The sequence below is a fragment of the Nerophis lumbriciformis genome, linkage group LG11 (genome assembly GCF_033978685.3).
Source record: "Nerophis lumbriciformis linkage group LG11, RoL_Nlum_v2.1, whole genome shotgun sequence".
NCBI lineage: Eukaryota > Metazoa > Chordata > Actinopteri > Syngnathiformes > Syngnathidae > Nerophis > Nerophis lumbriciformis.
The window spans coordinates 1,969,517-1,991,820 of NC_084558.2; the positions used below are offsets into that span (position 1 = coordinate 1,969,517).

The 22,304-nt window shown below is 39.5% G+C and overlaps 1 protein-coding gene across 1 annotated transcript in view; it reads left to right on the forward strand.

The window, feature by feature from the left end:
• The window catches only part of LOC133611034 (uncharacterized), a 37,860-nt gene extending 17,078 nt beyond the window's left edge, over positions 1-20,782 (forward strand). Inside the window, 24 exon segments of the mRNA XM_072914044.1 lie at positions 7,635-7,655; positions 7,962-8,124; positions 8,201-8,478; positions 8,544-8,689; positions 8,773-9,067; positions 10,489-10,871; positions 11,356-11,365; positions 11,454-11,616; positions 11,693-11,961; positions 12,036-12,181; positions 12,265-12,553; positions 13,037-13,199; positions 13,276-13,544; positions 13,619-13,812; positions 13,815-14,146; positions 14,538-14,545; positions 18,083-18,245; positions 18,322-18,590; positions 18,665-18,810; positions 18,894-19,188; positions 19,660-19,822; positions 19,899-20,167; positions 20,242-20,387; positions 20,471-20,782. Coding sequence (XP_072770145.1) covers positions 7,635-7,655; positions 7,962-8,124; positions 8,201-8,478; positions 8,544-8,689; positions 8,773-9,067; positions 10,489-10,871; positions 11,356-11,365; positions 11,454-11,616; positions 11,693-11,961; positions 12,036-12,181; positions 12,265-12,553; positions 13,037-13,199; positions 13,276-13,544; positions 13,619-13,812; positions 13,815-14,146; positions 14,538-14,545; positions 18,083-18,245; positions 18,322-18,590; positions 18,665-18,810; positions 18,894-19,188; positions 19,660-19,822; positions 19,899-20,167; positions 20,242-20,387; positions 20,471-20,782 — 4,892 coding nt within the window.
• The last annotated feature ends 1,522 nt before the right edge of the window (positions 20,783-22,304 follow it).

Consider the following 22,304-nt stretch of genomic DNA (forward strand, 5'->3'; position numbering starts at 1 on the left):
AATTTTCTCCCGAAAATCTCCCGAAATTCAGGCGGAGCTGGAGGCCACGCCCCCTCCAGCTCCATGGGGACCTGAGTGACGTGTTGACAGCCTGTTCACACGTCCGCTTTCCCACAATATAAACAGCTAATGATCGAGGGCGATTTCTTGGTTTCTTATGTGGGTTTATTGTTAGGCAGTTTCATTAACGTCCTCCCAGCGCGGTAACAACACACAACAACAGCAGTCAAGTTTTCGTCTACCGTAAAGCAGTTCGTCTGTCGTAAACAGCAATGTTGTGACACTTTTAAACAGGACAATACTGCCATCTACTGTACATGCATATGTGATCCACCCATAATGTGTCACATTTTTGTGTTGATTTATTTATTTTATTTTGTGGTTTGAATTCGTTTTTGGAGCTGTCATTACACATTTATCAGTATTCACATTGGTCAGTAGGGGGCAGTAGGGCGTTTTTTACCAATTGAATGCTATCACCTGCAGACCGGAAGTGTCTTGTCATTCTGATGAGCGCGACCAGTCTGTGAACAATTGAAACGTCCTGTGTGCTTTTTCCTCCTGTATAACAGGTTAGTTTTGGTGAATCAACTCACTGAATGATATCCATGTGATCTTTATAAGTTTAAGTACACATTCTGATGGTGGAGCCTAACTCTAAAGTGTTTGTGAGTTGTAGTTTGTATTTGTGAATGAATCCAGTGCACAGCTGCAGTAATCAATACAAAAAGGCGACGTGAGTGCGCAATGTTTATATAGGAACTTCTGATCCTAATTCAGACTCCCAAATTAGAGCTGCCGTTTTCTTATTGATTTTATAATGTATATTTGTATAATGTGTGTGTTCTGAAATAGTGACAGAGAATAGAACAAGGATGGACAATTCAACCCTTAACTCAACAAGGAGTAGATGAGTGTTATGTGTGTGTATATGTGTAAATAAATGAACACTGAAATTCAAGTATTTATTTTATTTATTTATATTTATATATATATATATATATATATATATATATATATATATATATATATATATATATATATATATATATATATATATATATATATATATATATATATATATATATATATATATATATATATATATAATAAAATATATATATAGCTAGAATTCACTGAAAGTCAAGTATTTCTTATATATATATATATATATATATCTTAACCACGCCCCCCACCCCCTACCCCCCCACCTCCCGAAATTGGAGGTCTCAAGGTTGGCAAGTATGCTCCAAATCAACCTCCTACCCGCAACCTCCGCTCCTCAAACACCAACCTGATCCTCAAACCCATCAGGACAAACCTACAAACAATGGGCTGCCAGGCTTTCTGCTTGACCGCACCCGGACTCTGGAACGCTCTCCCCGACCATCTTGGCGCGCCACAGTTGGTCGTCCGTTTTAAGAAGGGAGTAAAAACCCAACTTTTTAGCACAGCTTTTATCTAATTTCTCTGCCTTCTTGTTTTTAAATGCACTGTTTGCCTATCTGTTTTATCCAGTGCTTTTAGGGCTGTGAATCTTTGGGTGTCCCACGATTCGATTCAATATCGATTCTTGGGGTCACGATTCGATTCAAAATCGATTTTTTTTTTTTCAATTCAACACGATTCTCGATTCAAAAACGATTTTTTTTCCCGATTCAAAAGGATTCTCTATTCATTCAATACATAGGATTTCAGCAGGATCTACCCCAGTCTGCAGACATGCAAGCAGAGTAGTAGATTTTTGTAAAAAGCTTTTATAATTGTAAAGGACAATGTTTTATCAACTGATTGCAATAATGTAAATTTGTTTTAACTATTAAATGAACCAAAAATATGACTTATTTTAATTTTGTGAAAATATTGGACACAGTATGTTGTCAAGCTTATGAGATGTGATGCAAGTGTAAGCCACTGTGACACTATTGTTCTTTTTTAATTTTTTTTTATAAATGCCTAATGATAATGTCAATGAGGGATGTTTAATCACTGCTATGTTGAAATTGTAACTAATATTGATACTGTTGTTGATAATATTTATTTTTGTTTCACTACTTTTGGTTTGTTCTGTGTCGTGTTTGTGTCTCCTCTCAATTGCTCTGTTTATTGCAGTTCTGAGTGTTGCTGGGTCGGGTTTGGTTTTGGAATTGGATTGCATTGTAATGGTATTGCTGTGTATTGTTTTGTTGGATTGATTAATTAAAAACAAAAAGAAAATCGATTTTTTTATAAATGAGAATTGATTCTGAATCGCACAACGTGAGAATCACGAATCAAATTTGAATCGATTTTTTCCCACACCCCTAAGTGCTTTCATGTTTGTATTTCTATTTTTATCTGTTTCTATGTTTTATCTAGTGTTTTTCATGTTTGTATTTCTATTTAAGTTTTCTATTATATATTCTAACTTTCTATTTTTATTTTTTACCTTTTTTTTGTTTATTTTTTATACTTTTTAGCACTTTGAGATTTTAACAAATGTAAAGTGCGTTACAAATGTAATTCATTATATATTATTATTATTAAATCCTTTTACCGCAGTTTACAGATTGTTTGCCCTGTCACGTGTACACCTGCACAAAGTCCATATACTGATGCTGTTGTCATGATCCGTTACCCGGATCATGACATGATTTATGTTGGTTTTGTTTCTGTTTTAGTCTGTTTCCTGGGTGCACCCTCTTTCCCTGTTTACTGTTGGTTTCCATGGGCACTGATTCTCCTCACCTGTCTTAGTTTTGCAATTAGTGTTCCCACCAGGTGTCTTGGTTAATCACTCCCCTTTATAGTTTCCTGTCACCCAGCAGTAGTTGCTGGGTCCATCCATCCATCCATTTTCTACTGCTTATTCCCTTTTTGGGGTCGCGGGGAGCGCTGGAGCCTATCTCAGCTACAATTGGGCGGAAGGCGGTGTACACCCTGGACAAGTTGCCACCTCATCGCAGGGCCAACACAGATAGACAGACAACATTCACACACTAGGGCCAATTTAGTGTTGCCAATCAACCTATCCCTAGTTGCTGGGTCAATGTTTGCAATTGGCAACATTTACGTTCCCCTGGTTTTCTCCTCGCTCTTTAGATTATTCTGCCCTCCAGCATTCCCCGTTTTTCACCCTTAGTGACATTTTGGTTTTTGTTTAGCTCCACGCTTGCTAGCGTCCTCAGTTTTGTATTTTTGTCCTGCCTTTTATTTATTAAAAATACTTTAATCTTACCTGCACACTCCTCCTGCTTGTCTTCTGCCTTGGAAGGAACACGACAATCGCAGCCATGCGTCAAAGACGTAACAGCTGTATCTGTTTTCCTGTCGTTTTAACTTGTAGTAACAAAAGATCCACAGTGGCACTTTAGTCTCCATGGGGCCTTTGTGGGATTAACCACTATGGGGCGTATTTGTCATCCTTCAATTGACTCTTCCTGTGCTACCATATTACTTAGTTTAGCAAAATGCTCAGTTGTGCTCCTCCCATTTCCCCAGCTTTCCTGTAAAGCGTCTCTGGTTGGATAATTGGTTCTATGTCCCTTTAAATGTACTCAGTGGTTGGCCATCAGTTTCCTTCTCCTTATTTCTCCTGTTTCTACTTCCACTGCAGACTTGTAATGCTTGTGCTTGAACAGTATCCAGCTTCTTTAAATGGCTTTTTGCTGCTGCTCCATACACCACACACTCCCATAGCCCAGGGGTCGGCAACCCGCGGCTCTAGAGCCGCATGCGGCTCTTTAAATCAAATCAAATCAAATCAACTTTATTTATAGAGCACATTTAAAATTTACCACAGGGGTAGCCAAAGTGCTGTACAATGAGCAGGTTAAAAGATAAAACGAGTACCGAGCAAACACAACACAACACAAACAGAACACGATAAAAAATAAATAATTAAAATAGAATTAATAAAAACATAAAAACATAAAAACAGGATCACAGCAGGTGTATTATGGGGCGCCATTGCAGGATGGATATCACTCAGTGTTAAAAGCCATGGAATAAAAGTATGTTTTTAAGAGAGATTTAAAAACAGGAAGAGAGGAGGCTTGTCTAACACTCAGGGGTAGGTCGTTCCAGAGCTTGGGAGCAGCAACGGCGAAAGCTCTGTCACCTCTAAGCTTCAGCCTTGTGTCAGGGACCGTCAACAGCAGCTGATCGGCTGATCTTAAGGATCGGGTGGGGCAGTAAGGCTGAAGGAGGTCGGAGAGATAGGTTGGCGCGAGGTTGTTTAGACATTTAAAAACAAATAAAAGGAGTTTAAAATGTATTCGGTAACGCACAGGGAGCCAGTGAAGGGACGCTAAAATAGGGGTGATGTGCTCACGTCTGCGGGTCTGTGTTAGCAGACGAGCAGCAGAGTTCTGCACGAGCTGCAGGCGGGCGAGGGAGGCCTGGCTAATGCCAACATACAGGGCATTGCAGTAGTCAAGACGAGTCGAGATAAAAGCGTGGATTAATTTCTCAAGATCATGTCTTGATAGAAGCGGTTTCACTTTCGCTATTTGGCGTAATTGATAAAAGCTTTTTTGAACGACGCTGCTGATTTGTTTTTCGAATTTAAAATCTGAGTCAAACTTTACCCCCAGGTTTGTGACACAGTCGCTGAGATACGGGGTCAGAGTGCCGAGGTCAACGTTGGGGGAGGGAGAGCGACTTGGACCGAACAACATAACTTCTGTTTTATCTTCATTTAGGCTCAGGAAGTTAGCTGAAAGCCAGACTTTGATGTCGTGCAGGCAGTCAATAAGACGTTGGACCGTGTTATTTTGTGCCATGGGAAAATAAATCTGGCAATCATCGGCATAAAAATGAAATGCAATACTGTACTTCCTAAAAATAGAACCAAGGGGGAGAAGGTAAAGCGCAAATAAAATTGGGGCAAGGATTGAGCCCTGGGGGACCCCATGTGGTAAAGGAGCTGTGGACGACATAAAACTGTCTACTTTTACACAAAAACTCCTGTCGGCTAGGTACGACCGGAACCAGTTGAGGGCGGCGCCCTTAATGCCCACACAGTTCTCAAGACGAGTGATTAGCGCCGCCCTAGTGGCTCTCTGGAGCTTTTTAAAAAATGTATGAAAAATGGAAAAAGATGAGGGGGAAAACAATTATTTTTTGTTTTAATATGGTTTATGTAGGAGGACAAACATGACACAAGCCTCCCTAATTGTTACAAAGCACACTGTTTTATATTAAACATGCTTCACTGATTCGAGTATTTGGCGAGCGCCGTTTTGTCCTACTAATTTTGGCGGTCCTTGAACTCACCATAGTTAGTTTACATGTATAACTTTCTCCGACTTTCTAGGACGTGTTTTATGCCACTTCTTTTTCTGTCTCATTTTGTCCACCACACTTTTAACGTTGTGCATGAAAGGTGAGTTTTGTTGACGTTATTGACTTGTGTGGAGTGCTAATCAGACATATTTGGTCACTGCATGACTGCAAGCTAATCGATGCTAACATGCTATTCAGGCTAGCTATATGTACATATTGCATCATTATGCCTCATTTGTAGCTATATTTGAGCTCATTTAGTTTCCTTTAAGTCCTCTTAATTCAATGTATATCTCAAGACACACTATCTGTATGTAATATGGCTTTTAATTGTTTTAATTTTTGCGGCTCCAGACAGATTTGTTTTTGTATTGTTGGTCCAATATGGCTTTTTCAACATTTTGGGTTGCCGACCCCTGCCATAGCCCAATACAGATCTTATCATTGTGACATAAATTCTTTGAAGTGAGTTGCAGCTTGCTCCCAATTCGCCACCAGTTGCAAATTTGACGTCAAAGCTCACTATATGCTACCTTGTGGGGCTCCTGAGAACTGCCTCTAAATCACATAAATTGGTTTAGTAACCATATTTTTCATATGTGTTACTGTAGTGACTTATAATTCTGTGCAAGTGATCATTTTGTCATGGTTGCTGTAGTGTCACATAGTGATGTCAATGTGTTGAAGATACGTATAACTATGAATGTTCTCATTCATCCAGGTCATTGTAATCTCAGGACATTCAATCGATCGCAATTGGACGGTTTGGTTTTTCTTAGAAGACGTTTCGCCTCTCATCCAAGTAGCCTTCATCAGTTCTTGCTCATCTACATCTAACCAATCTAAGTCTATGAGCATGAACTGATGAAGCCTACTTTGATGAGAGGCAAAACGTCTTCTTTCTTTTTTTCAGGCAAATCATACTGTTGATGTAGATGCCCATATTTGCTGTACAGATTTACTTTACAAAAGAGAATTGTGGGATACTTCTCTTGTTGCCTTATTTGTATTTGACTTTATTAAATGAATTTATATTAATGTTTTGCGCAGCTGGACCAGAGCAGAAGTGGATAGGAAAAACGAGGGAAAAAAAGGAAGACAGATCAGGAAATTGCAGGGACAAAAGGGGTATAAGACAGAGAGACAACAACAACAAACACAACAATAACAATAACAACCACAACAACAACAGGACAGCATCAGCAAATACGATATGTACAAATATGATATGAAAAGTGATAGCAAAGAAGCGGTTAGTGAAGTAAATATTAATAACACATAAATGACAATGAACATTATTACACTACAAATGGAGCAATACAAATACCCATCCATCCATCCATTTTCTACCGCTTATTCCCTTTTGGGGTCGCGGGGGGCACTGGAGCCTATCTCAGCTACAATCGGGCGGAAGGCGGGGTACACCCTGGACAAGTCCAATACAAATACCAATACAAATAATTAATAGTATTAATAATTACCTCTATTGTGCAGCTGAGATAGGTTCTAGCAACCCCCACGACTCCGAAGGGGACAAGCGGTGGAAAATGGATGGATGGATGAACAAAATAATTGTTTTAAATGTAACAATACATATATGTAACAATAACTTGAGTTACAAAAAAAAAGCAGATAAATGGAGCGGAAGAAAAAGAAGTGAACTATATTAACTTTGTAGATTGTTAGCTTAAGCTTTGTCAGTGTGCCGTGTTTTACCCAGTTTCCCCTAGAGTAACAACATTAATATACGTTTTATAAAACTTTGTATTATTATATGCATGAGTATATGTACGCATATGTGCTTGTATAGAGGAGAAGAAGGCGAAACGTCTTCTAAAACAAACCAAACAGTCCAGTTGCGATCGATTGAATGCCCTGAGAATGTTGAAGGTATAGTTTACTGGCATTGCTTACCCCGCGCACATACGCTACTAAAAAGCTGTGATTAGATATATTCTGAACTTCTTCCACCCATCTACAAGATGAAATCAATTACAATTGGATTTCGTTTCTGTTGACATTTATGGATCGTTTTAATTCAATGACTAAACCGTCAGTTGATTTCGTCATCGTCTTAATGGATTTGTTTTGTTACAGTGACTAAGACGAAAATTATTCGTCAATAGAATTAACACAGGATTTCAACTATGGGAATGAAAAATATGTTAACATACTCTGTCAGCGTTGGCTGGTGGTTAGGAGTTGATATTTTTTTTGTTATCGAAGTGTGTTTGCACACTGGAAGGATTTAAGTTGACAGTCCAATCACTGATTGAATAGCTTTTGTAAAGGTTTGCGCAAAAATGGTAATAAACCGTATTGCTTGTATCTGACCCTAATTGACTCCCTTTTGCATTGTATTTCCACAGACTCACATGCTCAGCTGGATGGTAAGTACCACTTCTTTACACAGGCTTATCGAGTGATACTAATGAACACAACACATGTTTACATATATAATATCATATTTCCCTTTGCTGAAACATTAATATTCAACTTAGCTCTTAAGTCACAAGAAAATTACCTAAGGACCACCAACATGTTCAAAGCTTCACTGTGACAGTAAGAAAAACAGCAGCAATTACAAAGAATATTATTTCTGAGGTGGCATTTGGTTTGAAGAATTCATGAACAATCAGTCTGATTAAATCAACATTATTTCCTGATGATTACAACAAAAGTTTATCTGTTTTTAGTATGTGGGATCACTCCAGTGAGAACGAGGATCGTTGGAGGTGAAGACGCTCAAGAAGGAAGTTGGCCTTGGCAGGCCAGTCTGCAGTTTTTTGGCAGACATAATTGTGGTGGTTCTCTTATAAACAAAGAGTGGGTGATGTCTGCTGCCCACTGCTTCTCTGGGTGGGTCACCTGAACATGATATCATATATATTTTGAAACTACTTGCACCATCTAACCTTTGACATTGTCTCTGTAGCACAAGTACCTCTCAATGGTCGATTTCTCTTGGTCGTCAGAACCTGCAGGGCAACAACCCTAACGAAGTGTCCAGAACTGTTGACACAATCATTTTGCATCCGGACTATGACAGTTTTACCTCTGACAACGACATCGCTCTGCTGAGACTTACCTCACCAGTCACATTCACAGACTACATCAGACCTGTGTGTCTGGCAGCCAGTAGCAGTAACTTCATCAGTGCTACTGATAGCTGGGTCACTGGTTGGGGAAGAATCCAGGAGGGAGGTAATGTCAGTTACTAGTAGTGGAATATAAGTTTATTTTGACTACAACTAAAATATTTTTACTGTACTGTTTAGTGGCCCTCCCCTTCCCTCAAACTCTACAAGAAGTGGAGGTTCCAGTTGTGGGAAACAGACAGTGTAACTGCCAGTATGGTGTAGGTTCTATTACAGACAACATGATCTGTGCTGGTTTACTTGAAGGAGGAAAAGATGCGTGTCAGGTGGATAACTTATTTTCATTTACCTCTTTGGTTTAAAATAATTCATGTATGATTAGACACACGATTCCTCTCCACACACTTAGGGCGACTCAGGAGGTCCAATGATGAGCGAGCAGAATTTAATCTGGATCCAGTCTGGAATTGTCAGTTTTGGTATTGGCTGTGCCAGACCTGATCTGCCGGGAGTTTATACCAGAGTGTCCCGCTACCAGTCCTGGATCAACTCACACATCAGTTCTGATCAGCCGGGCTTTGTCCAGTTCACGTCTGATGGGCTGGATACTGACAGCAGCTTCACATGCCCTGGTCTTCCTCCTCCTGTTACTCCTCCTGAAGACTCATCTACGACCTCAGGTTCTGGTTTCTCAAGCGGTGAAGGTTCGTCCCCTGAGTAACATTCCATTTATTTATTACATTGCTTGTGTAATTAATATACTGTAATTACAGCAGGAGTCTTAACTGATTTGCACGACGATAAAGTGGTCTTCAAGTGTCACAGTTTGCCTAAGGCCTATGGCAGACCTGGGCACTCTGCGGCTTTGTCCGGCCCGCGTGAGGCCAATCATCAATTACAAAATACATTTAAAAAAGTATTTATGTCGAGTGTGCAATACAACGGTGCTGCTTTTGTTTTGAAAAGCGTTATTTGTATTACTTCCTTGTGGACGTATGCTCGTGTGTGATTGTGAGTGAATGTGAACAGAAATTACAAAATAAAGTTTAAAAAACATCTCTGTCGTGCGCGCAATACAACTGTGCTGCTTTTATTTTGAAAAATGTTATTTATGGGCGTATGTCCCGGTGTAACCTGTGAGAGTAGGTGCACAGCGACAAGTGATGAGATGCTAAAAAGAGAAAAGTTGATGACTAATGCCGAGTTTTTCAACAAGACATGGACTGCCAAGTATTTCTTTACATAAATTAAAGGTAAAGCCGTGTGCTTATTTTGTGGTACACAGGTTGCAGTGTTTAAAGAATATCATTTGAATCGCCACTACACGACGAAGCACGAGGAAAAATAGCGGAATCTGTCTGATGAAGCGCGCGCAAGGGAGGCTGATGCGTTGATGGTAAAACTGCAAACCCAACAAGGACTTTTTGCCACTCAGAGGACAATAATGCCCTTTAGAACGGTAGAGGCTAAAGTATTTGGATGCAATATTATGTGTCCTGATCGAGGCCTTTGGAGAAAGAGGCCCTTAATCCATTGAATAAAACTGTTACCAAAGCCAAATCTCTCCAGGACACAAAATAGATAATTCCAATCCACTCAGTCAAATGCCTTCAGCATCCAGTGATATCACTGCTCCTTGGGTGTTGGAAGCAGGAACACCGTATTGAAAAGACATCGAAGTTTAGAAAAGAAGTTCCTATTTTTAATAAACTTGGTTTGATCCACATTAATAATTGAAGGAAGAATGGTATCCAGACGTAAAGCCAGCAATTAGGATAGTAATTTAAAGTCCACATTCAACAGACTATTAGGGTGATATGAAGTGCAAGATGAAGGATCCTTGCTTTTTTTTTCTAGAGGCAAGAAATTTAAGATTGGTTAAGTGTTTGAAAAATTCGGTAGGATAACCATCTGGTCCTGGGGATTTACCATTTAGTAGTGAAAACGCTGCAACATTTAATTCTTCAGCATGTAGCTGGTCTCTCTAACTCTACGGCAGCAGACTGGTCAATTGAGGGGATGTCCAGATAGGCAAAAAAGTACCAATCTCAAGAGTAGAACAGATGAGTAGAAGGACGCATAGAAAATCTTTGTGACAGTTTTGTGCTGTCGTGCGGGTTCCAAGGACCATCAAGGAACGACATTCTGCGAGCAGGTGTAGACTTCTTTATTTTGCAAAAAGAAAGTCTCTTACGGGTTGCTTTTCAGCCTTTCCGTTCTTCTCCTGCTCGCTTCTCCGCTCCTGCTTCTCAGCTGCATGCGTCGTCGTCCTCCGTGCGCTCTCTTTCGCTCGGCATTCGCTTCTCTCTGGCTCCTTCTCCTCACTCCGCCTCTCCCCCTCACGTCCGCTGCTGCCGCCCTCTTATACAGTTCACGAGGATTATTAAATTGTGCCCAGCTGAGCGCTCCACACACCTGGTGATAATTGCGGCGTCGATCTCAGCGCGCTCCGCCTCGCTGCTCGCTCGCCGTCCATGCTTCCTCGCCGCCATCTTGGAGCGGGCACCGGTGTGCCCTGCCTCTCTGTCGGAATGCCGGCCCCGCCTCTCCACAATCTAAAATATAATTTTGTTCTTAAGAGAATCCGTAATTACCGGTATTTAAACTTTAAACATTTTCAAAGGTTTGAACCATTTGATCCTGAAAAACAGAAATAAAATGAATAAACAATACATTTAAACTGATCAGCAACATTAACGCACTTTAACCTCCAAAACAAAAATAAATAAAACAATTAGTCAAATGAGGAAGTCAGGATTAGTCAGGAAGTCAGGAGCTCCAATGAGCACGCACAGCTTTTTGAAACTGGGTTTGAAAGCATGATACTGCATGATACTGATAAAGCATGTTCCCCAGGGTCACACGCGCCCATCTATCATTTAAAGAGAAATAAACAGATGATGATATGTAGTAGTGTATACTGACTGGTCACTATGAGTCAGTATCATTACAAATATGTGTTCTAACACTTCTATATGTGAATATTTCCAAGGTAATCAAAGGTACTTATAAAAGAAATGCAGTCTTACATTAAAGTAAACAAATCATAGATCTCGTTTGATGATTACAACAAAATGTTATATTTTTTAGTATGTGGGACTACTCCAGTGGGAACAAGGATTGTTGGAGGTGAAGACGTTCAAGAAGGAAGTTGGCCTTGGCAGGCCAGTCTGCAGAATTTTGGCAGCCATGTTTGTGGTGGTTCTCTTATAAACAAAGAGTGGGTGATGTCTGCTGCCCACTGCTTCTTCAGGTGGGTCACCTGAACATGATATCATATATATTTTGGAACTACTTGCACCATCTAACCTTTGGCATTGTCTCTGTAGCACAAATACCTTTGGATGGTCGGTTTCTCTTGGTCGTCAGAACCTGCAGGGCATCAACCCAAACGAAGTGTCCAGAACTGTTGACACAATCATTTTGCATCCGGACTATGACACTGTTACCTTTGACAACGACATCGCTCTGCTTAGACTTACCTCACCGGTCACGTTCACAGACTACATCAGACCTGTGTGTCTGGCAGCCAGTAGCAGTAACTACATCAGTGGTACTGATAGCTGGGTCACTGGTTGGGGAACAGTCCAGGAGGGAGGTAATGTAATTTACTAGTAGTGGAATATAAGTTTATTTTGACTACAACTAAAATATTTTTACTGTGCTGTTTAGTGGCCCTCCCCTTCCCTCAAACTCTACAAGAAGTGGAGGTTCCAGTTGTGGGAAACAGACAGTGTAACTGCCAGTATGGTGTAGGTTCTATTACAGACAACATGATCTGTGCTGGTTTACTTGAAGGAGGAAAAGATGCGTGTCAGGTAGATAACTTCTTTTCATTTACCTCTTTGGTTTGAAGTAATTCAAGTATGATTTGACACACGATTCCTCTCCACACACTCAGGGCGACTCAGGAGGTCCAATGATGAGCGAGCAAAATTTAATCTGGATCCAGTCTGGAATTGTCAGTTTTGGTATTGGCTGTGCCAGACCTGATCTGCCGGGAGGTTATACCAGAGTGTCCCGCTACCAGTCCTGGATCAACTCACACATCAGTTCTGATCAGCCAGGCTTTGTCCAGTTCAGGTCTGATGGGCTGGATACTGACAGCAGCTTCACATGCCCTGGTCTTCCTCTTCCTGTTACTCCTCCTGAAGACTCATCTACAACCTCAGGTTCTGGTTTCTCAAGCGGTGAAGGTTCGTCCCCTGAGTAACATTCCATTTATTTATTACATTGCTTGTGTAATTAATATAATTACCGCAGGAGTCTTAACTAATTTGCAGACGATACAGTGTTATTCAAGTGTCACAGTTTGCCTAAGGCCTATGGTATAGCATGGAATGATACATCCTGAAAGAAGTTGCATTTCCTCTGCAGCTTTTTGAAACTGGGTTTGAAAGCATGATACTGCATGATACTGATAAAGCATGTTCCCCAGGTTCACATGCGCCCATCAATCATTTAAAGAGAAATAAACAGATGATGATATGTAGTAGTGTATACTGACTGGTCACTATGAGTCAGTATCATTACAAATATGTGTTCTAACACTTCTATATGTGAATATTTCCAAGGTAATCAAAGGTACTTATAAAAGAAATGTAGTCTTACATTCAAGTGAACAAATCATAGATCTCGTTTGATGATTACAACAAAATTTTATATTTTTTTAGTATGTGGGACCACTCCAGTGGAAACAAGGATTGTTGGAGGTGAAGACGCTCAAGAAGGAAGTTGGCCTTGGCAGGCCAGTCTGCAGAATTTTGGCAGCCATGTTTGTGGTGGTTCTCTTATAAACAAAGAGTGGGTGATGTCTGCTGCCCACTGCTTCTTCAGGTGGGTCACCTGAACATGATATCATATATATTTTGGAACTACTTGCACCATCTAACCTTTGGCATTGTCTCTGTAGCACAAATACCTTTGGATGGTCGGTTTCTCTTGGTCGTCAGAACCTGCAGGGCATCAACCCAAACGAAGTGTCCAGAACTGTTGACACAATCATTTTGCATCCGGACTATGACAGTTTTACCTTTGACAACGACATCGCTCTGCTTAGACTTACCTCACCAGTCACGTTTACAGACTACATCAGACCTGTGTGTCTGGCAGCCAGTAGCAGTAACTACATTAGTGGTACTGATAGCTGGGTCACTGGTTGGGGAACAGTCCAGGAGGGAGGTAATGTACATTACTAGTAAAGGAATATAAGTTTATTTTGACTACAACTAAAATACTTTTACTGTGCTGTTTAGTGGCCCTCCCCTTCCCTCAAACTCTACAAGAAGTGGAGGTTCCAGTTGTGGGAAACAGACAGTGTAACTGCCAGTATGGTGTAGGTTCTATTACAGACAACATGATCTGTGCTGGTTTACTTGAAGGAGGAAAAGATGCGTGTCAGGTAGATAACTTATTTTCATTTACCTCTTTGGTTTGAAGTAATTCAAGTGTGATTTGACACACGATTCCTCTCCACACACTCAGGGCGACTCAGGAGGTCCAATGATGAGCGAGCAGAATTTAATCTGGATCCAGTCTGGAATTGTCAGTTTTGGTATTGGCTGTGCCAGACCTGATCTGCCGGGAGGTTATACCAGAGTGTCCCGCTACCAGTCCTGGATCAACTCACACATCAGTTCTGATCAGCCAGGCTTTGTCCAATTCAGGTCTGATGGGCTGGATACTGACAGCAGCTTCACATGCCCTGGTCTTCCTCTTCCTGTTACTCCTCCTGAAGACTCATCTACGACCTCAGGTTCTGGTTTCTCAAGCGGTGAAGGTTCGTCCCCTGAGTAACATTCCATTTATTTATTACATTGCTTGTGTAATTAATATAATTACAGCAGGAGTCTTAACTAATTTGCAGACGATAAAGTGTTCTTCAAGTGTCACAGTTTGCCTAAGGCCTATGGTATAGCATGGAATGATTCATCCTGAAAGAAGTTGCATTTCCCCTGCAAGAGATCTTACAGTGCAGTGTTTTCTTCACCCTTTGGGCTTGGTATCTCTGTTATTCCTTCTTTTAGGTAGTTTTCCAAAAAAATTGGTGCATGAGCTTCAGGTATTTTGGTATATTTCATAAATCTTGACTTTGGAAACCTTTGTGTATTCAGCAAAGAGGAACTCTGCTGCTTGATGGACACTGGATTGCATTGTTATTAAAGATAAGACCAGGGAAGAATGTGGTTAACATTTAGAGTTGCTTCATTTTCCAAAAAACATTCAAACAATTTAAAAATAAATGTAAGGATAACACAAAAAGGTACTTGGGGCATAAGAGGGTAAAATCACAACTTAAAATTCCAAGCTAAAATGAAGATATTTATGAAAAAATTATAGAGAAAATTATTTGTATAATTTATAATAATTTAATAATCGACCCTACTTTGGCTAAACAACTACCAAAAATTTAAGTTCATAATGAAATTAGTGAAACCATAATAGAAAATATTAGTTGTATTTTTTTGATGAAGTAGACAAGATTTAATCATTACAAATTGCGATGTCCAAATAAGTGAAGTGAAGTGAATTGAATTACATTTATATAGCACTTTTTCTCAAGTGACTCAAAGCGCTTTACATTGTGAAACCCAATATCTAAGTTACATTTAAACCAGTATGGGTGGCACTGGGAGCAGGTGGGTAAAGTGTCTTGCCCAAGGACACAACGGCAGTGACTAGGATGGCGGAAGCAGGGATTGAACCTGCAACCCTCAAGTTGCTGACACGGCCGCTCTACCAACCGAGCTATACCGCCCCAAAATTCCCAAATAAGACTTTTAACAATTATGTCGACATGAACATGTCATTCATCAGTGGCCTAGTGGTTAGAGTTTTCGCCCTGAGATCGGTAGGTTGTGATTTCAAACCCCGGCCGAGTCATACCAAACACTATAAAAATAGGACCCGTTACCTCCCTGCTTGGCACTCAGCATCAAGGGTTGGAAGTGGGGGTTAAATCACCAAAATGATTACCGGGCGTGGCACCGCTGCTGCCCACTTCTCCCCTCACCTCCCAGGGGGTGAACAAGGGGATGGGTCAAATGCAGAGGACATATTTCACCACACCGAGTGTGTGTGTGACAATCATTGGTACTTTAACTTATTAAGAGCATCACAGATCTAGTTATTGAACCATAGCCATACATTTGTAATGTATCATTCATGAAAGGAGTATTCCCGGATCACATGAAAATTACTAAATAATATTACTTCACAAAGGGGGAAATTACACACCAATATCGCTGCTTCTACAGTTTTGAAAAATCTAAGAGAAATTGTTTGCAGTTTGGTTATCGCAAAAATCAATTTAAAAGTAGGTATTATATTTTAAGCAATATTCAACATTTGGTTGTGTCCTAATCATTCAGCTACAACAGCAATAATTGATTTGGGGGAAGCAATTTCAACAGCAATAGATTAAAGAAATATATATATATATATTTAGTAAGTATTTTTGTAGCTCTTCCAAAGGTGTTTGATACGCTTTATCATAAATTACTATAGGACAAATTGTACAAATATGGAAAAAGAGGAGTGACACATGAGTGGCTTAGAAGTTACTTGAAGGAATCTAAAAGGAACTGAGCTTTAAAAAAAAAATCCAGTTTAGAACAACGACAATGGAAAGAAGCATTTCAATCAAAGGTGTACGTTTTGTGGAACAAACTTGACGGTGGAACAAAACAATGTAAAAAATTTTCTGTATTAAAAAAATGAAAATCATGATGAAAATATATGATGGGTAACAATGTTTGATTTATTTTTTATGTTTATTTAGTTTAATGTTGTGTAGTGGAAATATGGTATTGTAGTCTCCTAAATTGAACAACAAATGCTCTAATTGTGTGAATACGGGACAGATTGTATATGTTTGTACTTCTATCTTCTCCTTTTCATTCATGAATTACTTTAATGTTATATCGACTGGTTTTTATTTTATTTTAATGAAAAGAAAATGGAAATAGAAAAGAAGGGCTGAGGGAGAAAAAGTGGTATCTCCTGGAAGAGATAGGAAAATTGGGGAAGTTTATTCATTTTAACAGAGTTGACACGAGCCACTGTCAAGTCTCACTAGATTCTGGACAACAGTGGAACAAAGTTGGCTTTATAAAACCCTATAAACATATGTGTGATCTGGACGCCCAAGTATGTGAAATTTTGCAGAGCAATTTTAAAGGGAAAATTGTGCAGAAGATATTTCTTAGCAGCAGAATGTATAAGAAATATTACACTTTTACCCAAGTTCAATTTATAACCAGACACATGTCCAAAAGCTTGGAGAGTACTTAAGGCAACCGGGACCAAGACGGCGATATCCAAGACATACAGAAGGAGGTCATCTGCTTAGAGAGAGACTTTCACCTGCACATTTTGCCAACATATGCCACGTAATAAGCGGGAATTTGTACAAAGTGCTATACTGACAGAGGGTCAATGGCAAGAGCAAAAATTAATGGACTCAGAAGACAATAATGCCCTTTAGAACGGTAGAGGCTAAAGTATTTGGATGGAATATTATGTGTCCTGATCGAGGCCTTTGGAGAAAGAGGCGCTTAATCCATTGAATAAAACTGTTACCAAAGCCGAATCTCTCCAGGACACAAAATAGATCATTCCAATCCACTCGGTCAAATGCCTTTAGCATCCAGTGATATCACTGTTCCTTGGGTGTTGGAAGCAGGAACACCGTATTGAAAAGACATCGAAGTTTAGAAAAGGAGTTCCTATTTTTAATAAACTTGGTTTGATCCACATTAATAATTGAAGGAAGAATGGTATCCAGACGTAAAGCCAGCATTTAGGATAGTAATTTAAAGTCCACATTCAACAGACTAATAGGGTGATATGAAGTGCAAGATGAAGGATCCTTGCTTTTTTTTTCAAGAGGCAAGATATTTAAGATTGGTTAAGTGTTTGCGAAAGGCGACCAGATTTAAAGGATTCATTGTACATGTCCAATAATATGGGGGCTAGCTTATGCCAAGTTTTTTTTAATTTGGTAGGATAACCATCTGGTCCTGGGGATTTACAATTTAGTGGTGAAAACGCTGCAACATTTAATTCTACAGCGTGTAACTGGTCTCTAACTCTACGGCAGCAGACTGGTCAATTGAGGGGATGTCCAGATAGGCAAAAAGTACCAATCTCAGGAGTAGAACAGATGAGTAGAAGGACGCATAGAAAATCTTAAATACAATTTTGTTCTTAAGAGAATCTGTAATTATTTAAACTTTAAACATTTTCAAACGTTTGAACCATTTAATCCTGAAAAACACAAATAAACTAAATAAGCAATACCTTTAAACTGATCAGCAACATTAACGCAGTTCAACCTCCAAAACAAAAATAAATAAAACAATTAGTCAAATGAGGAAGTCAGGATTAGTCAGGAAGTCAGGAGCTCCAATGAGCACGCACAGCTTTTTGAAACTGGGTTTGAAAGCATGATACTGCATGATACTGATAAAGCATGTTCCCCAGGGTCACACGCGCCCATCAATCATTTAAAGAGAAATAAACAGATGATGATATGTAGTAGTGTATACTGACTGGTCACTATGAGTCAGTATCATTACAAATATGTGTTCTAACACTTCTATATGTGAATATTTCCAAGGTAATCAAAGGTACTTATAAAAGAAATGCAGTCTTACATTCAAGTAAACAAATCATAGATCTCGTTTGATGATTACAACAAAATTTTATATTTTTTTTAGTATGTGGGACCACTCCAGTGGGAACAAGGATTGTTGGAGGTGAAGACGCTCAAGAAGGAAGTTGGCCTTGGCAGGCCAGTCTGCAGAATTTTGGCAGCCATGTTTGTGGTGGTTCTCTTATAAACAAAGAGTGGGTGATGTCTGCTGCCCACTGCTTCTTCAGGTGGGTCACCTGAACATGATATCATATATATTTTGGAACTACTTGCACCATCTAACTTTTGGCATTGTCTCTGTAGCACAAATACCTTTGGATGGTCGGTTTCTCTTGGTCGTCAGAACCTGGATGGCATCAACCCAAACGAAGTGTCCAGAACTGTTGACACAATCATTTTGCATCCGGACTTTGACACTGTTACCTTTGACAACGACATCGCTCTGCTTAGACTTACCTCACCAGTCACGTTTACAGACTACATCAGACCTGTGTGTCTGGCAGCCAGTAGCAGTAACTACATCAGTGGTACTGATAGCTGGGTCACTGGTTGGGGAACAGTCCAGGAGGGAGGTAATATAATTTACTAGTAGTGGAATATACGTTTATTTTGACTACAACTAAAATACTTTTCCTGTACTGTTTAGTGGCCCTCCCCTTCCCTCAAACTCTACAAGAAGTGGAGGTTCCAGTTGTGGGAAACAGACAGTGTAACTGCCAGTATGGTGTAGGTTCTATTACAGACAACATGATCTGTGCTGGTTTACTTGAAGGAGGAAAAGATGCGTGTCAGGTAGATAACTTATTTTCATTTACCTCTTTGGTTTGAAGTAATTCAAGTATGATTTGACACACGATTCCTCTCCACACACTCAGGGCGACTCAGGAGGTCCAATGATGAGCGAGCAGAATTTAATCTGGATCCAGTCTGGAATTGTCAGTTTTGGTATTGGCTGTGCCAGACCTGATCTGCCGGGAGGTTATACCAGAGTGTCCCGCTACCAGTCCTGGATCAACTCACACATCAGTTCTGATCAGCCGGGCTTTGTCCAGTTCAGGTCTGATGGGCTGGATACTGACAGCAGCTTCACATGCCCTGGTCTTCCTCTTCCTGTTACTCCTCCTGAAGACTCATCTACAACCTCAGGTTCTGGTTTCTCAAGCGGTGAAGGTTCGTCCCCTGAGTAACATTCCATTTATTTATTACATTGCTTGTGTAATTAATATAATTACAGCAGGAGTCTTAACTAATTTGCAGACGATAAAGTGTTCTTCAAGTGTCACAGTTTGCCTAAGGCCTATGGTATAGCATGGAATGATACATCCTGAAAGAAGTTGCATTTCCCCTGCAGCTTTTTGAAACTGGGTTTGAAAGCATGATACTGCATGATACTGATAAAGCATGTTCCCCAGGGTCACATGCGCCCATCTATCATTTAAAGAGAAATAAACAGATATGTAGTAGTGTATACTGACTGGTCACTATGAGTCAGTATCATTAAAAATAAGTGTTCTAACACTTCTATATGTGAATATTTCCAAGGTAATCAAAGGTACTTATAAAAGAAATGCAGTCTTACATTCAAGTAAACAAATCATAGATCTCGTTTGATGATTACAACAAAATTTTATATTTTTTTAGTATGTGGGACCACTCCAGTGGGAACAAGGATTGTTGGAGGTGAAGACGCTCAAGAAGGAAGTTGGCCTTGGCAGGCCAGTCTGCAGAATTTTGGCAGCCATGTTTGTGGTGGTTCTCTTATAAACAAAGAGTGGGTGATGTCTGCTGCCCACTGCTTCTTCAGGTGGGTCACCTGAACATGATTTCATATATATTTTGGAACTACTTGCACCATCTAACCTTTGGCATTGTCTCTGTAGCACAAATACCTTTGGATGGTCGGTTTCTCTTGGTCGTCAGAACCTGGATGGCCTCAACCTAAATGAAGTGTCCAGAACTGTTGACACAATCATTTTGCATCCGGACTATGACACTGTTACCTTTGACAACGACATCGCTCTGCTTAGACTTACCTCACCGGTCACGTTTACAGACTACATCAGACCTGTGTGTCTGGCAGCCAGTAGCAGTAACTACATCAGTGGTACTGATAGCTGGGTCACTGGTTGGGGAACAGTCCAGGAGGGAGGTAATGTACATTACTAGTAGTGGAATATAAGTTTATTTTGACTACAACTACAATACTTTTACTGTACTGTTTAGTGGCCCTCCCCTTCCCTCAAACTCTACAAGAAGTGGAGGTTCCAGTTGTGGGAAACAGACAGTGTAACTGCCAGTATGGTGAAGGTTCTATTACAGACAACATGATCTGTGCTGGTTTACTTGAAGGTGGAAAAGATGCGTGTCAGGTAGATAACTTCTTTTCATTTACCTCTTTGGTTTGAAGTAATTCAAGTATGATTTGACACACGATTCCTCTCCACACACTCAGGGCGACTCAGGAGGTCCAATGATGAGCGAGCAGAATTTAATCTGGATCCAGTCTGGAATTGTCAGTTTTGGTATTGGCTGTGCCAGACCTGATCTGCCGGGAGGTTATACCAGAGTGTCCCGCTACCAGTCCTGGATCAACTCACACATCAGTTCTGATCAGCCAGGCTTTGTCCAGTTCAGGTCTGATGGGCTGGATACTGACAGCAGCTTCACATGCCCTGGTCTTCTTCCTCCTGTTATTCCTCCTGAAGACTTATCTATGACCTCAGGTTCTGGTTTATCAAGCGTTGAAGGTTCGTCCCCTGAGTGACATTCCATTTATTTATTACATTGCTTGTGTAATTAATATAATTACAGCAGGAGTCTTAACTAATTTGCAGACGATAAAGTGTTCTTCAAGTGTCACAGTTTTCCTAAGGCCTATGGTATAGCATGGAATGATACATCCTGAAAGAAGTTGCATTTCCCCTGCAAGAGATCTTACAGTGCAGTGTTTTATTCACCCTTTAGGCTTGGTATCTCTGTTATTCCTTCTTGTAGGTAGTTCTCCAAAAAAATTGGTGCATGAGCTTCAGGTATTTTGGTATATTTCATAAATCTTGACTTTGGAAACCTTTGTGTATTCAGCAAAGAGGAACTGTGCTGCTTGATGGACACTGGATTGTATTGTTGTTATTAAAGATAAGACCAGGGAAGAATGTGGATAACATTTAAATTTGCTTCATATTCCAAAAAACATTCAAACAATTTTTAAATAAATGTTAAGATAATACAAAAAGGTACCTAGGGCATAACAGGGTTCTAAAAAAGGTAACATCACAACTTAAAATGCAAAGCTAAAATAAAGATATTTATGAAAAAAATTATATCGAAAAGTATTTTTATAATTTATAATAGTTTAATAATCGACCCTACTTTGGCTAAACAACTACCAAAAACCAAAGTTCATAATGAAATTGGAGAAACTATTATAGATAATATTAATCATATTTTTCTTGATGAAGTGGCCAAGATTGAAATATTTCCAATTGTGCAGTGATGTCCAAATAAGTTCTTTTAACGATTATGTAGACATGAACATGTCATTCATTAAGAGCTTCATAGATCTAGTAATAGAACCATTTGTAATGTATCATTCATGAAAGGAGTATTCCCGGATCACATGAATATTGCTAAATAATACCACTTCACAAAGGGGGAAATTACACGCCAATATCGCCGCTTCCACAGTTTAAAAAAATCTAAGAGAAATAGTTTGCTGTTGGGTCACCGCAAAAATCTATTTAAAAGTAGGTATTATATGTTAAGCAATATTCATTATTTGGTTGTGTTCTAATCACTCAGGTACAACAGCAATAATTGATTTGGGGGAAGCAAATTCAACAGCAATAGATTAAAAAATTACATATATATATATATATACATAAGTATTTATTAAGTGTTTTTGTAGCTCTTCCAAAGGTGTTTGATACGCTTGATCATAAATTATTATATTACAAATTGTACAAATATGGAATAAGAGTGGCACATGAGTGGCTTAGAAGTTACTTGAAGGACAGAAACAATGTGTTAACAATAGTAAATCTGCATTACATAAAATTAGTTGTAGAATCCTACAAGGATCGGTCTTTGGGCCTATGGTGTTTCTAATTATGTCATTGATATTCCTATGGTTTCCAAACTGTTTAGGTGTATTTTATTTGCAGACGACACAAATGTATTTTATTTGGGACAAAATATTGAAGATATGTCGGAGGTGGTTGAAAACCAGTTAATCCAAATTTAAAGATGATTTGATGTAAATAGGTTATCCTTGAATTGTAGTAAAACTA